Source organism: Cyclopterus lumpus, chromosome 7 (assembly GCF_009769545.1).
Source record: "Cyclopterus lumpus isolate fCycLum1 chromosome 7, fCycLum1.pri, whole genome shotgun sequence".
Classification (NCBI taxonomy): Eukaryota; Metazoa; Chordata; class Actinopteri; order Perciformes; family Cyclopteridae; genus Cyclopterus; species Cyclopterus lumpus.
Window position 1 is genome coordinate 20,224,701 of NC_046972.1, and position 16,173 is coordinate 20,240,873.

At 40.3% G+C, this 16,173-nt stretch overlaps 1 protein-coding gene across 3 annotated transcripts in view; it reads right to left on the reverse strand.

Moving 5' to 3' along the window:
- grm4 (glutamate receptor, metabotropic 4) overlaps positions 1-16,173 on the reverse strand; it is a 70,213-nt gene that overhangs the window by 13,841 nt on the left and 40,199 nt on the right. For all 3 annotated transcript variants that reach the window (XM_034537789.1, XM_034537788.1, XM_034537786.1), the window contains one exon: positions 5,462-5,662. In XM_034537789.1, coding sequence (XP_034393680.1) covers positions 5,462-5,662 — 201 coding nt within the window. The remainder of the gene's footprint in view (positions 1-5,461; positions 5,663-16,173) is intronic.

Sequence of the window (16,173 nt, forward strand, 5' to 3'; positions counted from 1 at the left end):
CTGCTGCATTATCTAGAGGACATGTCTAAGACAGCAGCAGGCAGTCATGTGCAATTATGAAAATGTTCTTGCTCATCTCAGCAATACGGGGAATTGAGTGGGATGTATGTTACAACTAATTTGATCGCCGTAATCGATTAGTTTCACCTCTACCAAAAAAAAAAAAAACAACAAGACATTGCATGTTTCATGCAGAGCCAGCAAACATTGGCAAACTGCTTGTTTTGTTAACCAGGTCAGGTTTTTTTTTTAGGAAACGGAGCATATAATGTGTTTCTTTTAAAAGAAATCTTGGAGAAAAAAAACCCACATGATTCAAAGGGCAAAGAAAACACACCGCCATCAGCTGATCACAGTAAAAATAAACGTGTTAATTAAACTCTAAAGTGGGTAAACTGGGTTCATTAAAGTGTGTGTGTGTGTGTGTCAAATTCTATTAATACTGATGTGAATACTGACATTTACAGATTTACTTATTGCTGTTATGACTGGTTGTGAACTAGTGAAGCTGAGCCTTGATGTGTGATCCATCAAATCAAATGTGGTCTAAATCCTCCCCATGACTAGTCTGCTAGTTCCAAAACCTCCTCATGTTTATTGTAAAGCTGGCTTAGTGAAAGGATACGCATTTAAAGCTCTACTCAGCCTCCCATAAGAATTGATAATGTATTTAAACAAAACCGTCATTTTCAATTTGTCACGTTTGCAGTTTTAAAAAAAAACGATTTACTCCTCCACTCCATTAAAAGCCATTAGCACCAAAACCGCGAGAAATCTAATGTGTTTGCGAATGCTGTTTAAAAATCATCAAAACAAGATGCAGATTCTGCCGTTGACCTTTAAAAAGCACAGAGGTGGCTCCAGTGAACTCGGTGAAGGCATTTGCTGTAAATCTTTCCTCATAAATGCAAAGCTTTGATTTAGAACTACCAAGATTCAGAGTCGTGGGAGACTAATTAATTTCTATTGTAAATGGAAGCGTGGTCTTACATGGTTATTAGGCGTTTAATTGGCCAGACTTAAGGACCAATCGTGAGGTTGATTATCTTTTCAACTTCCCCCTTTTAATGATGCTGACCTCAGGAATAGTTTTGTCTCTCAAACTGTGTCCTCCCGAGTTGCTGCACTGTTTAATATTCCTACTTCCATGGACAGGCCATATCCATTATTAAGCTGTGTACATATTCTTTCATCTGAGCCCCTTTTTTTTTTTTTTACGGGTAGTTTGCACTCGTCTGAGCAGAGAAATAAAATCGACCATGCACCCACTGAATAATGTACGATCATGTGACATCCAAGTTACATCCAAATGAAATTAATAATCAAACGGCATGAAAACGGGCAGATCTAAATGACATCATAAACCCCGATGTTAGAGACAACTTTTAAACACAACCCTTTTTCACACGGCTTCACTATCAGGTTTATGTTTAGCGGGGTTTACTCCGTAAAAACAAAAATGCCCTCAGGACGACTAGCATCGAGGACTATTGGATGCATTTGTGAATATAACCAGCTTTACTGGGTCTACAATATCGGCCGTGCTTGGTTTTCCTCTGTAGAGAATTCCCAGAATGCACTGGGACAACCCTGTGAACTTTTTTTTTTTTTAAATACTCCATTCCCCCCCCGTGCCCGAAACATTCCGGTAATGTGCAGCATTGATTTCCGAGCCATCCCTGTAGTATAACCCCCAACGGCTTCAGAGCTGACAGGCCGTCCAGTAACACGACAACCACGAATACAGGAATGCGTAAAGAATCGCAGTTTAATTCCATCACACAAGCCGGCTGCACCGTACTTCAGACGAGAGCTTTACTCCAACGCTGGGAGAAAAGATCGATCTTCCAAATATGACTTCAGGATGCATTCAGGAAACTATTCCGTGCTTCTTTTCTTCTTTTTTTTTTCTTCGCCTTCGCAGCCGAGGACTGACCTGCTTACATAATAATAAGCACACTCGGTGCAGGTAAACAATGTTTTGACTTTGAAGATGCGGCCTACAGTAAAGCGCTGCTGAGCGCTGCAAGGTTTCCTTTCAATATCCATTAGTGATGAAAAGTAACTGCTGTAAACAAGTTAACCTTTATTATCCACAACAATAAAGGTTATCTTGACTACATTAATACAAAAAAAATAAAAATCATCCGTACTACATTCATATCCATGTTTCCTCAGTCCCTTCGCTACTACTTTAAAAGTATCTTCCATGAAGTGAAAAACCAAACCCCATCTAAGGAAGTAAATCAACGATTTAGCACATTTTCTCAGATCTAGCCTAAATTTATTTACCAACCAAACATGTCCTTGTTGCAGCCACCCCTTTCCTCTGTTGCCCTTTGGAGGCTGTGCACTACCACGCCTTCATAAAACAACAATATTGTCATTCAAATTAATGCCTTTCGATTTTTTTTAATTCCTGAAAAATGGAATCGGGGACTCGGAGCAACGAGGATGGGAAGGTTAAAGAAAGTAAGCTCTACGTCCTCCCTCCCACTCCCACTTATGGATATACGCATTTTCAATCGTAAGAAACATAATGACTTGCAAAAATTAGATGTACAACATTGGTCCGAAAAAACAACAAAATAAAATACGTTGTTTGTTTTCTGGAGAAAAAAAAAACACCACTAGGTTCAGTTTAGGCACTAAGACTAACTGGTTGAGATTGAGGAACCTTATTGTGGTTAAGAGAAGCAATAGTTTGTCACGGGAAATTAAATAGTTAGTCAAAAAGTGGGCACGCGTTTGGCTTCATCCAAAAGTTCCTATTAATTTTTCTCATTTCCCGTAAATTATGACCACCTTTTACTTTCAGAGGCGTGACTGCCCCTCACGCGAAGATACCACACAGTAATTATCACACATATAAATGTATCCTTTACTGTATAATCATCTGTGAGGGTGGCGCAGGTTTGCATTCTGCTTGATTGCATAAACACTTTGACCCTCAGTTCATCTGATGAATAATCAACTCGAGTTAATGCTGATCTAGGACCTGTTCAGCGTACATTTATGTTCTTTCCTAACAAGCCTGGAGGGTCAAAGTCAATGCACATGCTTCTGTCGTCACCTCTTTAGTGCGCACCTTTGCTTCTATCTGTAAGCCTATCATTATTTGTTCAAAGTTTTTTAAGTGCATCTCACTTGTTGCTTTGTTATTATAGTGGTACATTTGTATAATTATGGGTTAATTAACACCAACATCTTCTCAAAGTCACTTTCTACATTCTTGAGCTGAATATTTTACAATGTTAATTCTCTTCAAGATCTCCAAAAGCAGTCATCAAAGATTAATAGCAGGAGACACAACACTGTGTCTAAAACAAGTATGCTAACAAAGCTAACCCCGCGCAACAATCCACAAACAGGTAAATGTGCAGAGGAGACTTTTGTCATATATTAATAATTTAGGCACGACCCACACATGCAGAAACAGGAATAGATAAAGTCTTTATTTAAACGTTGTAGTTGTTCTCGACTGAGGTCGACAAACAGAGCAGCTTTAGCGATGAAATGTGCAATTTTAACAATTCTCAATCAAGTTTGGCTTTCATAACACTATCATGCCAGAAATGTTTTTGCGTCACTGTGATACGACAGCAGTTCATGCAGATGATATATGAGGCTGTCCACTTGCTTTTAAGTTTTACAGAAAGCAGTGACACAGGAACTTCTGTTGCAGAAATTGAAAAAGAAAATCATTAAAAATCACAACAAATACCAAAATACCCAACGGTATGTTGTGAGGTTCACGACTTTTATATATATATATATATATATATATATATATATATATATATATATATATATATATATATATATAATCATATTTTAGGAAAAAATATAATCTAATATCTGTTCAATATTGTTGTTTATAGCGGCCTTAAAAGAACACCATTTCCCATAAGCCCTAGACCACTGGCAGGTTCAACATCACAGCTCAGGAAAAGAGTCGAGTCGGAGGGCGAGCGCCAACAGAAGGATTGAGAGGACGTTTCAACGTTGCCTCAAACCTAGCTTAGTGTTTCTGGACTGACATTTATTGTTACACATCGGCAACACAACAAATTCGCTGATACGATGCCTCTGCTGTTAGCTGATATACCGGCCCGGCTGATCTAAGGGTCTAGCTTAAGTAGTGGATGCCTATTTGTCTCACAATATGTAAAGTAAATGTGTGTGTGTGTGTGTTTAGTTTAAGTAAGCCTTACATACTGTTAAACTCATTATTGGTAACATCACATGGGCACCTTTTCAGACTCTCACTTATAATTGTCTACATTTTAAACAAATGACTGTGTTTGAGAAGTTCAGTGAGTAGTTTGATTTTGTTTTTAAAGGTGAAGGTACGTGTCCTGAAGACCACAGTGAGTATGACGAGACTGAAGATGCGTCCGGCAGAGCAGCACATTCAAGGCGTAAAAGACAAGGACCACTGATCGAAGACGTGCTGATTGGTAAGGAACCTAAAGTCAGAGGAAGAGGAAGAGGCTCCAACTGGATCAGTCTGTTGATCCAGTATTCAAAGGTCCACATACCTGCTGGTTCCATGTATGACTTCTCATGGTTTTAAAGACAGTATTAGTATTCATAGTAGGCCTAACTTTATATGCATAGAATCTGTATGGACTCATGACGTGTGTGTATTTTATTGTAACTGAAGAGCTCGGAACTGCAGACAAACTAAAAGCCTCGTAAAGTATAATCATTACTTATAACTCATAGCTGTATGGGCTGCTACTTTGGCACAGCGGGGAGCCGCCCCCAGGAGCACACACTGCAATGCCACATTTTTAGGCATCTTCATTTGTATATGACATGAGTGTTCCTGATAGATTAATTTGTTTTGCTTCAGGGAGCTGTCAACAAAACAATACACATTAAATCATTGTAAAACAGGTCTGCTTTTGGATGCAAGTAAAAGAAATCCCAGCGCCCAACTGTTCACTGTGGGTGTGTGTGTGTGTGATGTTAGCCTTCATACGTTCATCTAACTATTTGAGATGAATTGGTCAGCATTCAAGCCACTGGGAAACTCCTGCTGGCTGCTTTAGACGCTGTGCTGTGCGTTAACTCTCTTCCCCTCTCGTTCATGTACCATTTTACCTCGGCAGCCGGTGCCCGTCGAGCAGAAGATCTCTTGCGTGGGCAATTCAATGCTGACAAGATAAGGCGGGACATTCCTGCACATCATCAGCGATGACAAAAGACCCGCTGTCGTGCTGCTGATTGTCAACCTTCCTACGTATCTCTGCCTCTTCGACGTGCTCGGGACTAATTTGCATTCAGTAGCCTGATAATTAAAAAAAAAAAAAAAAACGGGACGTACACGTTGCAATGCACTCAAGGTAAAATAGCTTTGCTAGAAAGAAGTAGATTTCTTTTGAAGACCATATACATTTAGGAAAAACATGGTCCACTGTTTGCGCCCACCTCGTGGAATCGGGAGTGTACACACCTGTGAAGTTGACGTGGCGGATGTACTTGAGCAGCAGTGTGCCGTTAATGGTTTCCATCTGGGGGCAGAGGCCGACCTTTCCAGGGCAGAGGTCTTTGTGCATGTTGTGCAGCGCGTGGGCCATGGCGTACACGGCGTCGATCACAAACTGGACCTTCCCCTCCTGTTCGTAGGACGAGTCTTTCCCGATCCGCTCGTGGTCTAAAAAGGAAACACGAGCACAGCTCCTGACACGATTCCACACTCTTACTCGAGTTCATAAACACTGCACAAGAAATCTTTTATCACAGATTAGGTTTAATTTATGCAATGTATGTTCCCGTGCTTTGTCGCACACGGCTGAGTCGATAGCAATCGAGACGAGAATATTTCCTGTGATTGACATAATATTCAGAACAAAAAAGCTGCACATTGATAGCTGGATGTGTAAAATCAAGCAAATGATAGCCTTTCAAGAGGGTTGATTTCTCAATTGTGAACACGCCATTTTTTCGCTAGATTTAATTTATTTAGAGATTGGAGTTGAATTGCCTGTTGATTATATGCCATTTGTTTTTGACATCAATCAGAGAACCTCCACGTGGGCCGCCAACAAAATATTCTTTATTTCGATATGTATTCAAATAGTAAAAAAACTTATTTTGATGAGGAAAGTTTAATATATAATATTTTTTAAAAAAGAGACGTGAGTAACTCGCCTTCACCCGGCTGACTGACCGCAAACATTTGCGGAACCAAAATAGTTTTCACTTCGGCTCCATGGGAAGAAATCAACATTGTTTATTGGCCCGTGTATATATTGATTACTGATTTTATTTCCCCTCCCAACGTGTAGCGCAAGTGAGGGGAAACCGAACCAGCTCACAGACTGGGAGCCTTTATCAATCTATATAGATATGATTTAAAATTATTAACTTTATATACAGCAGGATATGTGTGTGATTTAAAACAGCCATACGAATATTCAATGTCATTTTGTGTGCCGACTTCGACGGCCCTAATGTGCAACACTCTGTCCATCACTAACAAGGCCCACTCCAGATTTTTCAACAAGACTATTTTGGTGGACGCTCTCATGTCTTGTTTGTGTGATCTCTTTGTGCTTATCCCCACAAAAGGCGAGGCCACCTCCCAACCATTAATCAAGGGAGCAGAGTGTGATAGAGTAGTAGAGGGGGAGAGGAAGACACGGCAAGACAGGCCTAATCATTCTCCAGCATTAATGTAATTAGTTATGACAGGTGTATATTAATCATAGCTGGGGTTGCTCTAACGCTTTGGAAATGTGTTAACCGCCAAGCAAATTTTTCAATTAGCGGCGTAATGCTTTTAATAGCCAATGCCCTGCCGGATGGGCTGAGTGGCAGCAGCACACCGTGACGGCTTTCAAGAACCAGCGAGAACTGACGGGAAATGAACTCGCACGATTGGAAAAGTTTCCTTTTTAAAAAGTAGTAGAAATACACTCCTTTCTGACACGCACCTCCTTTTAAGGTTTAACCGATGGCAATTTAACACGTCGGTCACATGTCTGAAAAAAGCACTGTGCTCGTTTAGTGATAATCTGACCAATTTTAATTCCAACCGCATTTATGAATAAATCCATATCCAGAAAAGCACAAAAAGGTCATAGGTGTAAGAGGAGAGCCCCAAGTTACAGTTCTAAGCTGTCGAGACTGTTAGGTAGCAAACCTCACCTTCTCAACTTCATTACACCATTTTTAATTTTTTCCAAAGTGGAGATGAGTGACCTGCGCGAACTCACGTCAACGGTGATTAATTTATATATATATACACATATATACGTAATATGTAAATATACACTTATATTGTACAACAACAGAGATTCTCTGAGGTCTGAACCAAGAAGGCAAACTTTATTACTCCTTTCAACAACGACAAAGCCAGACCAGATCCACTTCTTTCTTTCCTAACTTTCACAATAAAAGCACAAGACAAATACAGTACACTACGTAAGCATTTACCAGAGATAACTCAAATTTACCCAGAGGATTTAGCCAAAAGAAAACTTAATTAAATAACTTGCATTAGCTCAGTTCATACAACAATTTACCTCAGACAAGTATGAGGGCTGAGTAAATATTATCCAATGAAGACTATATTATAAATGTACGCAATCTGAAAATAGTTATCCGCATTGTTAGTTCCCTGAATGTGAAGTAAAAAGTTATAGTTTTAAAAGCAGTTGTCTAACAAAGCTTCACCAACAAATCTCCCTTTGAAATAAGACACGAGTCAGAAAGACAAGTGATCGTTAAAGTGACAGATAACATTTGACACTTTTGTCTTCTCTGTGAAAATGCCTGAAGAGCTTATTGCTATCAATCCAAAACCACTGACACCCTGTTAAACGGGTTCATTTGTATCAATGCAGACACGGAAAAGAGGAAAGAGGGGCTGTCGTCACTTTGCTGTGCTCATAAGTGCTTTCGTGAGAATTGGCCACTCTATGCTTTTACAGGCTGTTCTTATTACTAAAATGTTCTTGTTCTATAACAAGCATGTAAAGGAGAAAGAAGCACTTGAGTCATCCGTGCCATTGCATTCAGTTAAAGGTGCTATGGCAGTCCTTGTTATTTATGACACCTGTGGCCGTTACGTGAACTGCAGTCAGCATCCTGTTGCTCGCGTGTCAACTAGCTTACCGTTTTGGGAGTTAGCTAACGTCCCAAAGCAGACAACACCTGACCCGTGCTGCATAGCTAAGTTAATGTTAGCTGAAAAAGTAATTTACGAATGACAAGTTAATTAGCCCGCCATGTATTCACCTCTTAAAACCAATTCAATCCCCTTCCATAGAAATCAATGCACACAGGCTGTTACATCACAGTCCTCTCACACATTGGCAACACAAAAGACACAAAATACATCTAAACCTTTTCACGCAGTACTTTTAGGGTTCACGCAACATCACAAGACGCCGTTAACAATGCATCATGATCCGATAACAAAAAAAGCGACACGAAGCAGTTGATGAAGTGAAATTAGATTTTGTAAGATGCCTTGTAAGATGTCTGTGGCAGCCATTTCTTATCTCCAGAGACACTTCATTCAAAACAAGTGCCAGCTTCAAACAGATGAATAGTTTTTGTTAGTCTTGTTGTTATTATCTATATGCTCCCCCAGTATTTGCTGGCAAAAGAAGAAGCAATTTAACATCAGTGACAAGGCTCTGAATGTTTAAGCAGCTTGAATATCCCTAGTTATTCTGTAGATGTGTGCTACAGGCAAAGGGAAGCATGGATAGACAGTCTATCTCTTTTTGGTAATGTGTTACTCTCTATCTCTTCGAAATGCTCTTTATCATTACACAAAGATATACATGGACATTTTACAAATTAATGCCAAGATGCCTCTGAGGTAAGCACGACCAGAGAAACGCCAAAAGCTCCAGTATCCAGTTTAGATGTTTCTTTCCTTCAGTTTTCCTTTCCTGTCCAAAGACGTGCAGGTCAGAAAGATGGTGGTTCCCACATTTTTTGGCGGGCTTTTGGCCCAATAAATGTAGAAGTATGTGCTAATGATGCCTAGTTTATGACCTCATAAAGTGTTGGATTCTAAGGATTTTTATGGGCGCGAACAGCTGATAGGATCAAGTATTTCAACGAAAAAAAATCAATGAAACAGAATTGTTTTTCTTTCTTTCTTTCTTTTTTTTTGCCACTTTTTTCCCCACCTGGTCTTTTATGAAGTATAGTATTTTGGTGGAGACGAAGGGTGAAAGAGTGAAGAAAAGGAGGAATGAATGTTTAAAATGCAAGGCTATTTCTGACAATTTCAGCTTCAGGCCTCTTTTTTGCAGACATTTCGACTTGTAGGAAAAGAACAGGTGTTTTCCGAAAAACACTGACGATGGCTCCGTTCTATTCAAATGGTGGGACGGCATGCACAATAACATAAAAATGAAATTCACAGGGAGAAGAGCCACCGGGAAGCTCCAATGCGTAAATTAAATGGCAGCAGGTTTTTCTTTCCTTTTTTTTTTACGACACAACCTGCCCGGAGAGAAAAGAAAACTGTATATCAGCTGTATATCCGACTGGAATCTGCTTTCCTTACTGACTTAGTGTCTCGTAAAGATAAGGAAGTTCCCCATTGACACTGGTAACATAGAGCCTCTTTCCCTCTCTGTGTGTGTGTGTGTGTTTGTGTGTTGTTAGGCACTCATGGATGCATGATGTGTGATAGAGATGACAAATGGCACAAAGGGAGTGATTGTGGATGCATTAGTGTTTGCGAGCGCTCATTGTACTTCAGCATGGCTGATGTTTGTGTAGGTTAGATGCAGCAGGAGTTGAGTAGTCATGGTGCTTGGTGGTTAGGGGCCTTTAAAAGCCTTAGCCCTGAGGCCCATCTTACCTTGGCCTCATAGTTACATTTTATTGCATAGCCAATGCAAAGTGTATTCACCCAGTAATCCACAGGTTCAGCTGTGACAGTGATGATGAACCAACGCTACAGAGAAAGGACTGTAATGTTAGCTTGAGACTAACATTCGTCAACGGTGTTGAGATTTATGAGCTCGTAATGCTATTGCCATGTTCTTGTCAAGTCTTATTCTCTCTGTATCCTTTCCATGATCACAGCGAGGTTAAAAAAGGAGCGGCTTCTAATTAAATACATGAATGTACAATCAATAATGTCGAAAACCCATATCTGACCGAATTGTTATTAAAAGAGGATTATTTAAACTGTTACAGGGTGTTAGTTGACTAATCGGGTGTTTTAGTCTAAGTCTACTAAGATTTATTTGGTCTAGTAGTCATTTTTAGGTTTTTTCATTCTGAATTTCTTTCATCCCTACCACATCGTCTAATTATAACCCTATCATTTAGTCATTTAACCATATTTCTAATTTGTCTGTTTTTAAATATGACTGCAAATCTGTTTGATCTTCCACTTGCCGTGGTTGAATACATCTTTAACACAGTAGTGCCTTTTGATATTTAGTTTCAGCAGATATCATCCTTCCTGAAAACCTGAAGAAATACCGGAACCCATCCACATTAAGACTGCGTGTTCAATGTCGTGCCGCCATTGGCTGATGGATGGAAACAAAGATCAGCAAATGGATTTGGAGATGTGCTGCGGGAAGGTTAGTCAGCGAGTGGGCGAGAAGTTTTCATCTTGAGCATCTGAAAGAACACAACAATCCAGAGAGCTCCAGGTCACACTGTATGCCTTTTGATCGATATAGTCCTTTCAATGAAGGGAAATTGTTTCTTTCTTGCGTCCTTTTTGTTCATGGGTCCGTTTTTTTTTTGCAATCTTCGTCTAAAGTGTACACCATTTAATTTGTATTAAGTTAGGTTTGGAAAGAAATGTATGACCGTTGAGAAATTAGCAAGCAGCAACTATTTTAGTGAATGATTTTGGGTCAAAATCCTTTTAAAACCACTGTGGTGGCTGGGGCGGGGTGTGGGGGGGTGGCTCAGGGAACAGGTGTCGGGAAGAGGCCTAATTGGCCTCAGCTGCAGGGGATCAGGTGATTGTGTCACTTCCATAGGGATGGAGGCACGAGAGAGGACAGTCTGCTGCATAATAAAGGACGTTACAGAATATACCCTGAGTGTGCTCATCCTTTGGTTCTGGGGAGGGGGGGGAAGAAAACCCATAGGCGACAGCTAGGAGCTTGATACAACCACCGTTCAAATTTTAGGATTTGCTACCTGTCCTTGTTTTACATTTGCATACATATGTCTTTTGGGTTTCCTCCAGTTGTCTGGACAAAAAGAAGATATTTGAAGCCCCCTCGCATTGGACTCTGGGAAATTGTGACTTTAACCAATTTAATTGATCAAACAATTTATTGATTAATCTAGAAAATAATTAGTAGATTAATCAATTATGGAAACCGACATTAATTATAGTCCTTGTCAGGTGTGTGTAATTAGTTGTCACTATGCCAGATCTTAAATCAAGTCTGCAAGCTCAATGGATTTTTAAAAAATAATTTGGATGTATAAATCTTAAATCATCGTAGGTTATTTTTATGTAAATGTAAAATGCAAGGCGGAATACCCATGTGCCCTCCTCTTTATTTGCCTTGTTTCTCAATGATATCCCAGTGGTTGACGTCATAAAGCTACGAGTTGTGGGTAATTCCCTCAGGTAAAGTCTGCAGAAATGCAGACACATGGGAAATGTACAGAAAGGGCTCAGCATGTCTGCGAGAGGACCCTCGGGCACTTGACGCCTCTGAACCGCTCACAGACTCTGCAGAAGCGTGCCTCCAAGTCCGTGAGTCCTCAAGTGTGGACATTGGGATCCGGCCAAACTTTGGTTGACAGCCATTGCAAGCCCCCTCCCATTTTCTTGTTTTAATTAAGGGCATCATCACCCAAAGGGACAAAAATAGACCCTGGTGTTTGTCGTCAGTCCGATGAAATGGACTCATTGTTGCAGCTGCGAGCTATAGATAGCAAATGAGTTTTAACTGTCTTTAAAAGGAATGTAATTATAGGAATCATCTCAGCTAGGACATTGAATATCACAAAAGGGAGATATATATGTTCCCCATTGGTATCATAGAGTGATGATTCTAAAACTCTGCAGGCCAATCTCTTCGTTGTTGTCTGGCTTCTCTTTGGCTTGAACCGTGACCTTTTTTGTGTTGCATCGTACGAGAATCAAATCGGAAGGGGGGGGGGGGGCGAGAACATTGCTTAGCTGTTGGTGTCCTTGGAAGTTTTCAGTGAGCAATGGACATCAGACAATTGAGCAGGCATGCAGGCATATACTCCTGTCTGGTTGCCTGGGTGACTCATGCAGGGATGCGGAGCAACAGAGTGACTCAAACAAGTTCGGCTCCAATCAGACGTTGAACCTCAGTGTGTGCTGGAATGACATGAACAAAAGGCAGTGCACCTGCAGAGGCTGTCATCGCTTCCCCAGTAAGAAACGCTTCATGAAATGGCCGGACTGTCGGCAAATTGATTTACTCTCCGCGTCTACTTTTCATCATGTTTTCATATTTTAGAACACAGGAATGTAAAAGCACGACACAATGTCCTCTCCTGCTTTTTATGCAGTGTCACTTTCAACCGGGTAGATTTGAGGACCTTCGTATACTATCAGCTCTGCTCATTTCTGACACTGTGATGAAGAATATTCTTCTATTCCGACCGATTTCTCTCTCCCTTCACTAGTTCTCTGTTGTATGAGCCAATTCCCTGTTCGTGGTGCATCGTGTTTTATGGTTCAGCAGCGTGAAATGGTGTGATGTACAGCGAGATGGTCTCAGCAGATCAGATCAGCAAACTTGAGAATTATTGGATTCTACACGGCAAACAATTCACATTTGAACCAGTGAGAAGGTAAAACTTCTGTTTGTGTTGTCTATAAACCTCAAATGTGTAATTAACCAGGAGCTTGTGGGATTCCACCAAAACCAAGTTGTTTTTATGAGACCGATAGAAAGGTTTTAAAAGAATGGAGGGCAAAGTGACTTTGATAGCACAGTTTTCAAAACTGAAATGTAGACATCTGAAAATGAAAGCTATAGTAGTAAAGTGGAATTGACTGTTTGCTAAACCCCGCCTCCAAACATTAATTGTCCAGTCATATCCATAACCATAAAAACCCCGTTTGAAAATATCAACAACTTTGCTAGCTCAGCAGCCAAATTTGAAAAGGGAGAATTGTCTGATAGTATATGTTCCATTGTCACCAGAAAGAGCCTTGTTAAGTTCGGGATCATGTTAATTATGACAATAGTATTTTGAATAGGCTTGTTGTGGCCGTCTTGCATACCAGGTTGCAACCTTTGGTTCTGAAAAGTGAAGCCAAAGTATTTTAATCTTGCATTCCTTCAAATTGCCAATAGGGGGCGACTCCTCTGGTCACAAATAATGTCAGATTGTATAGAAGTCTAAGAGAAAATGACCCTATTTCTCTGATTTATTAACGTAGTACACACTTTAAAGATGAGTTAGTGGTCTCAATCACTAGTTTAAAGTCTTCTTCAATACAGCATGATGTTAATTGAATACATTGTTGTCCCATTGAGAGTAAAATAGTCAATATGTAGGGTATGCTTCAGGGCTCGGCTCCCTTTAACCCATTTAGTGTCCTTTTCAGTGTGTGAAATGTTTTCAGGATTCCGGTGTTCTTCGAGCCACCATCTCGTGTCACTTCTGGTTGCCTAGAGCCAAGATGGCGACAGCCCACCCAGAGCACTTCTTATATACTGTCTGTCGTGCATGCTACACAGAGCCTTTGTGTTAATATTTTATTAAAGTATAGGCGCAACGTAACCCTCGGCTGCACAAGGTAAAACAAGAGCTGTCTGTGTAGTCTAACTGTTGCTTAGTTTGCCACGTATCTTACTTTTTGGCAAATTATTATACTATTCTTATGCTGACTGAGACAAAGCAGCCCCTCCTCCCTCCTCTCTCCTCCCTCCTCCCTCCTCCCTCCTCCCTCCTCTCTCCTCCCCCTCTCGGCGGTCCACCTGCAGGCAGTGATTCACGTGTCCAGAGGGAGAATGACAGAGGACAGGAGGAATGAGTGGAGTGATGTTTGCGTTCTTTAAACTTCACTTTTATTGACATTGTAGATTAGTTTCATGCGGTACTATCTGAGTATATATCTGTATATGTGGTGTTGATTCAACTTAATGATCATTTTGGAGGATGTAGTTTTTGGGGTAGTTTTACTCAAGATCGTATTTTTGCGATATCCACACAGCAGTAAAATGAACTGTGAGTTGTGGGTGACATCGTACAGCTGAAGCCACGAAGTAAATCGCGGCCTCCAGGGCAGCAGATGCATGTACAGTGGGGAAAAATAAAAGAAGCAATAGCTGCTGAATTTTCCATCTGCACTGTGTTGTTCTCTTTGCTGTTTAAGCCAGATACACTTTAACGTGTCAGCCCTGGAACACGACCTGGTACTACCATGCTCTTATGGCACGGAGGCTTGCATTGTGCGCTTTAATGAACACACAAATATAATAATTACGTGCCCATTGTGTTAGTGCATTAACAACATGGTTTTTTTTTTTCAACCCCTTTACACCGATTTTTCAAGAGAGGAATTTATTTGTTCCTACCTTTTAAATATGTATGTATTATGTGTCATCTATACAATTCAGTATTATAGCAGGTAAAAAAAAAAAAGCATAAGTGGGGACAGGAAATGATGGTGCTTACAAAGGGAGGCTAGTGATAGTACTTGCATAAAAGCTCTTGAGTGAAATGGTTGTACCTCTTGTAAAACAGACTGTGCCCCAGAGGCTTCTCAGAGGGAGACAAGGGGCCTGCAGCAATTAAGGCCAAGAGCAGCCACCATGACAACTGATAAATAAATAAATTATTTAAGATGACGGTATTCTCCTTAAACCTGCAAATGTAGATTGTTGGAAGCATATTTCCCTTTTGCCGGAGCACACACTGTTGTTTCGAAAGGCGCCAATTAAATCTCATCCTAATTGTTTAGCCCAAGCCCGTTCGTGTGGTATTTGGTGACATTTTGAAGGTGCAGTTTCCAATATTAATCTAATAATTCAAATCAAAACAACTTAATGAAACTGTTGTTTCAGGACAAAATGTATGCAGAGCTACCGACACAATATACGCTGCTTTTATCAATATTAAATAGTCAACGTTATGACTAAAAAGTAGGGTATGGAACATTATTTTGTACCCGTATTTTCAACTGAATAATTGCAGGTGGATGAGAGAAGTTATTGGTTGGCAAGACAACTATTATTCATCATTTTTGTTCAGATTTGTAGTTGTGAAAGTTGCTAGCGAAGATAACTTCCCCTCTTATTAGTATTGTAAGATTTATTACCTTGCCCTTATTTACATAAACTGTTCTCTTTTTGACCTTTGGTTAGTTAGAGACTCCATAAGGGAATGTGCTGCAGTGTTTTATGTTGGATACCATTGTTACCACCGTTCCTACTCCTTGAGGAGGATGCTTCTGTCTGTTTATGAATATAATATCTGATTAAAGTAAAAAAATGTAAAAAAAAGACTAATATTAATAAGATTAAGATTCCAGCGGTAGATACAGCGTGAGGGAGTTTTCTCGTTTGTATTAAAATATTAATGAACATCCCATTGTTACCCTCTCTTGGAGACTGATGGCAACCTCTTCTTAACACCATCGCACTAGTGAGGGCTGTTCTGGACCAACACTCTTATAGTTCAGTTAATTTAATAACTTTAAAACTAAGTTTTTCTGCAAAGAATCACACGAAAGCACCACTCTTAATCTCGGGTTCACCAGACATGTGCACATAAGTGTCTTGGAAATATGTAATATAGCATGAAAAAAAGTCAACTGAAGAAATTGGGTAAAATGACCGATTAGTCGACGAATGGACTTTGTCCATAGACTCTAGTGGAAATATCCTCCACCTGAATTTCTTTTTTATGTGTGGAACTGAATAATATTTTTTCTATGCCTCGGTAGGCAGCAAGAAGTTCACGTGGCCTTTTCTCTTTAACACGAGCAGCATCCGGGCCAGTGAAGGACAGCCGCCAGTAACCCAACAAGCCGATTGGCTTCTCACGATAGCGGAGAACAAGCGTCTTCCTCGGCGTACGTCTTGGTTTTTTTGTACGCCGCTCCAACATACATAATGTAACGTATTGCCTGGAAACATTACGGCGTGGCAGCTTTTAAATCGGTCCGTCTGGACGACTTGAGATGCGGCGCTGCACTGCCCACCGGGATGAGAC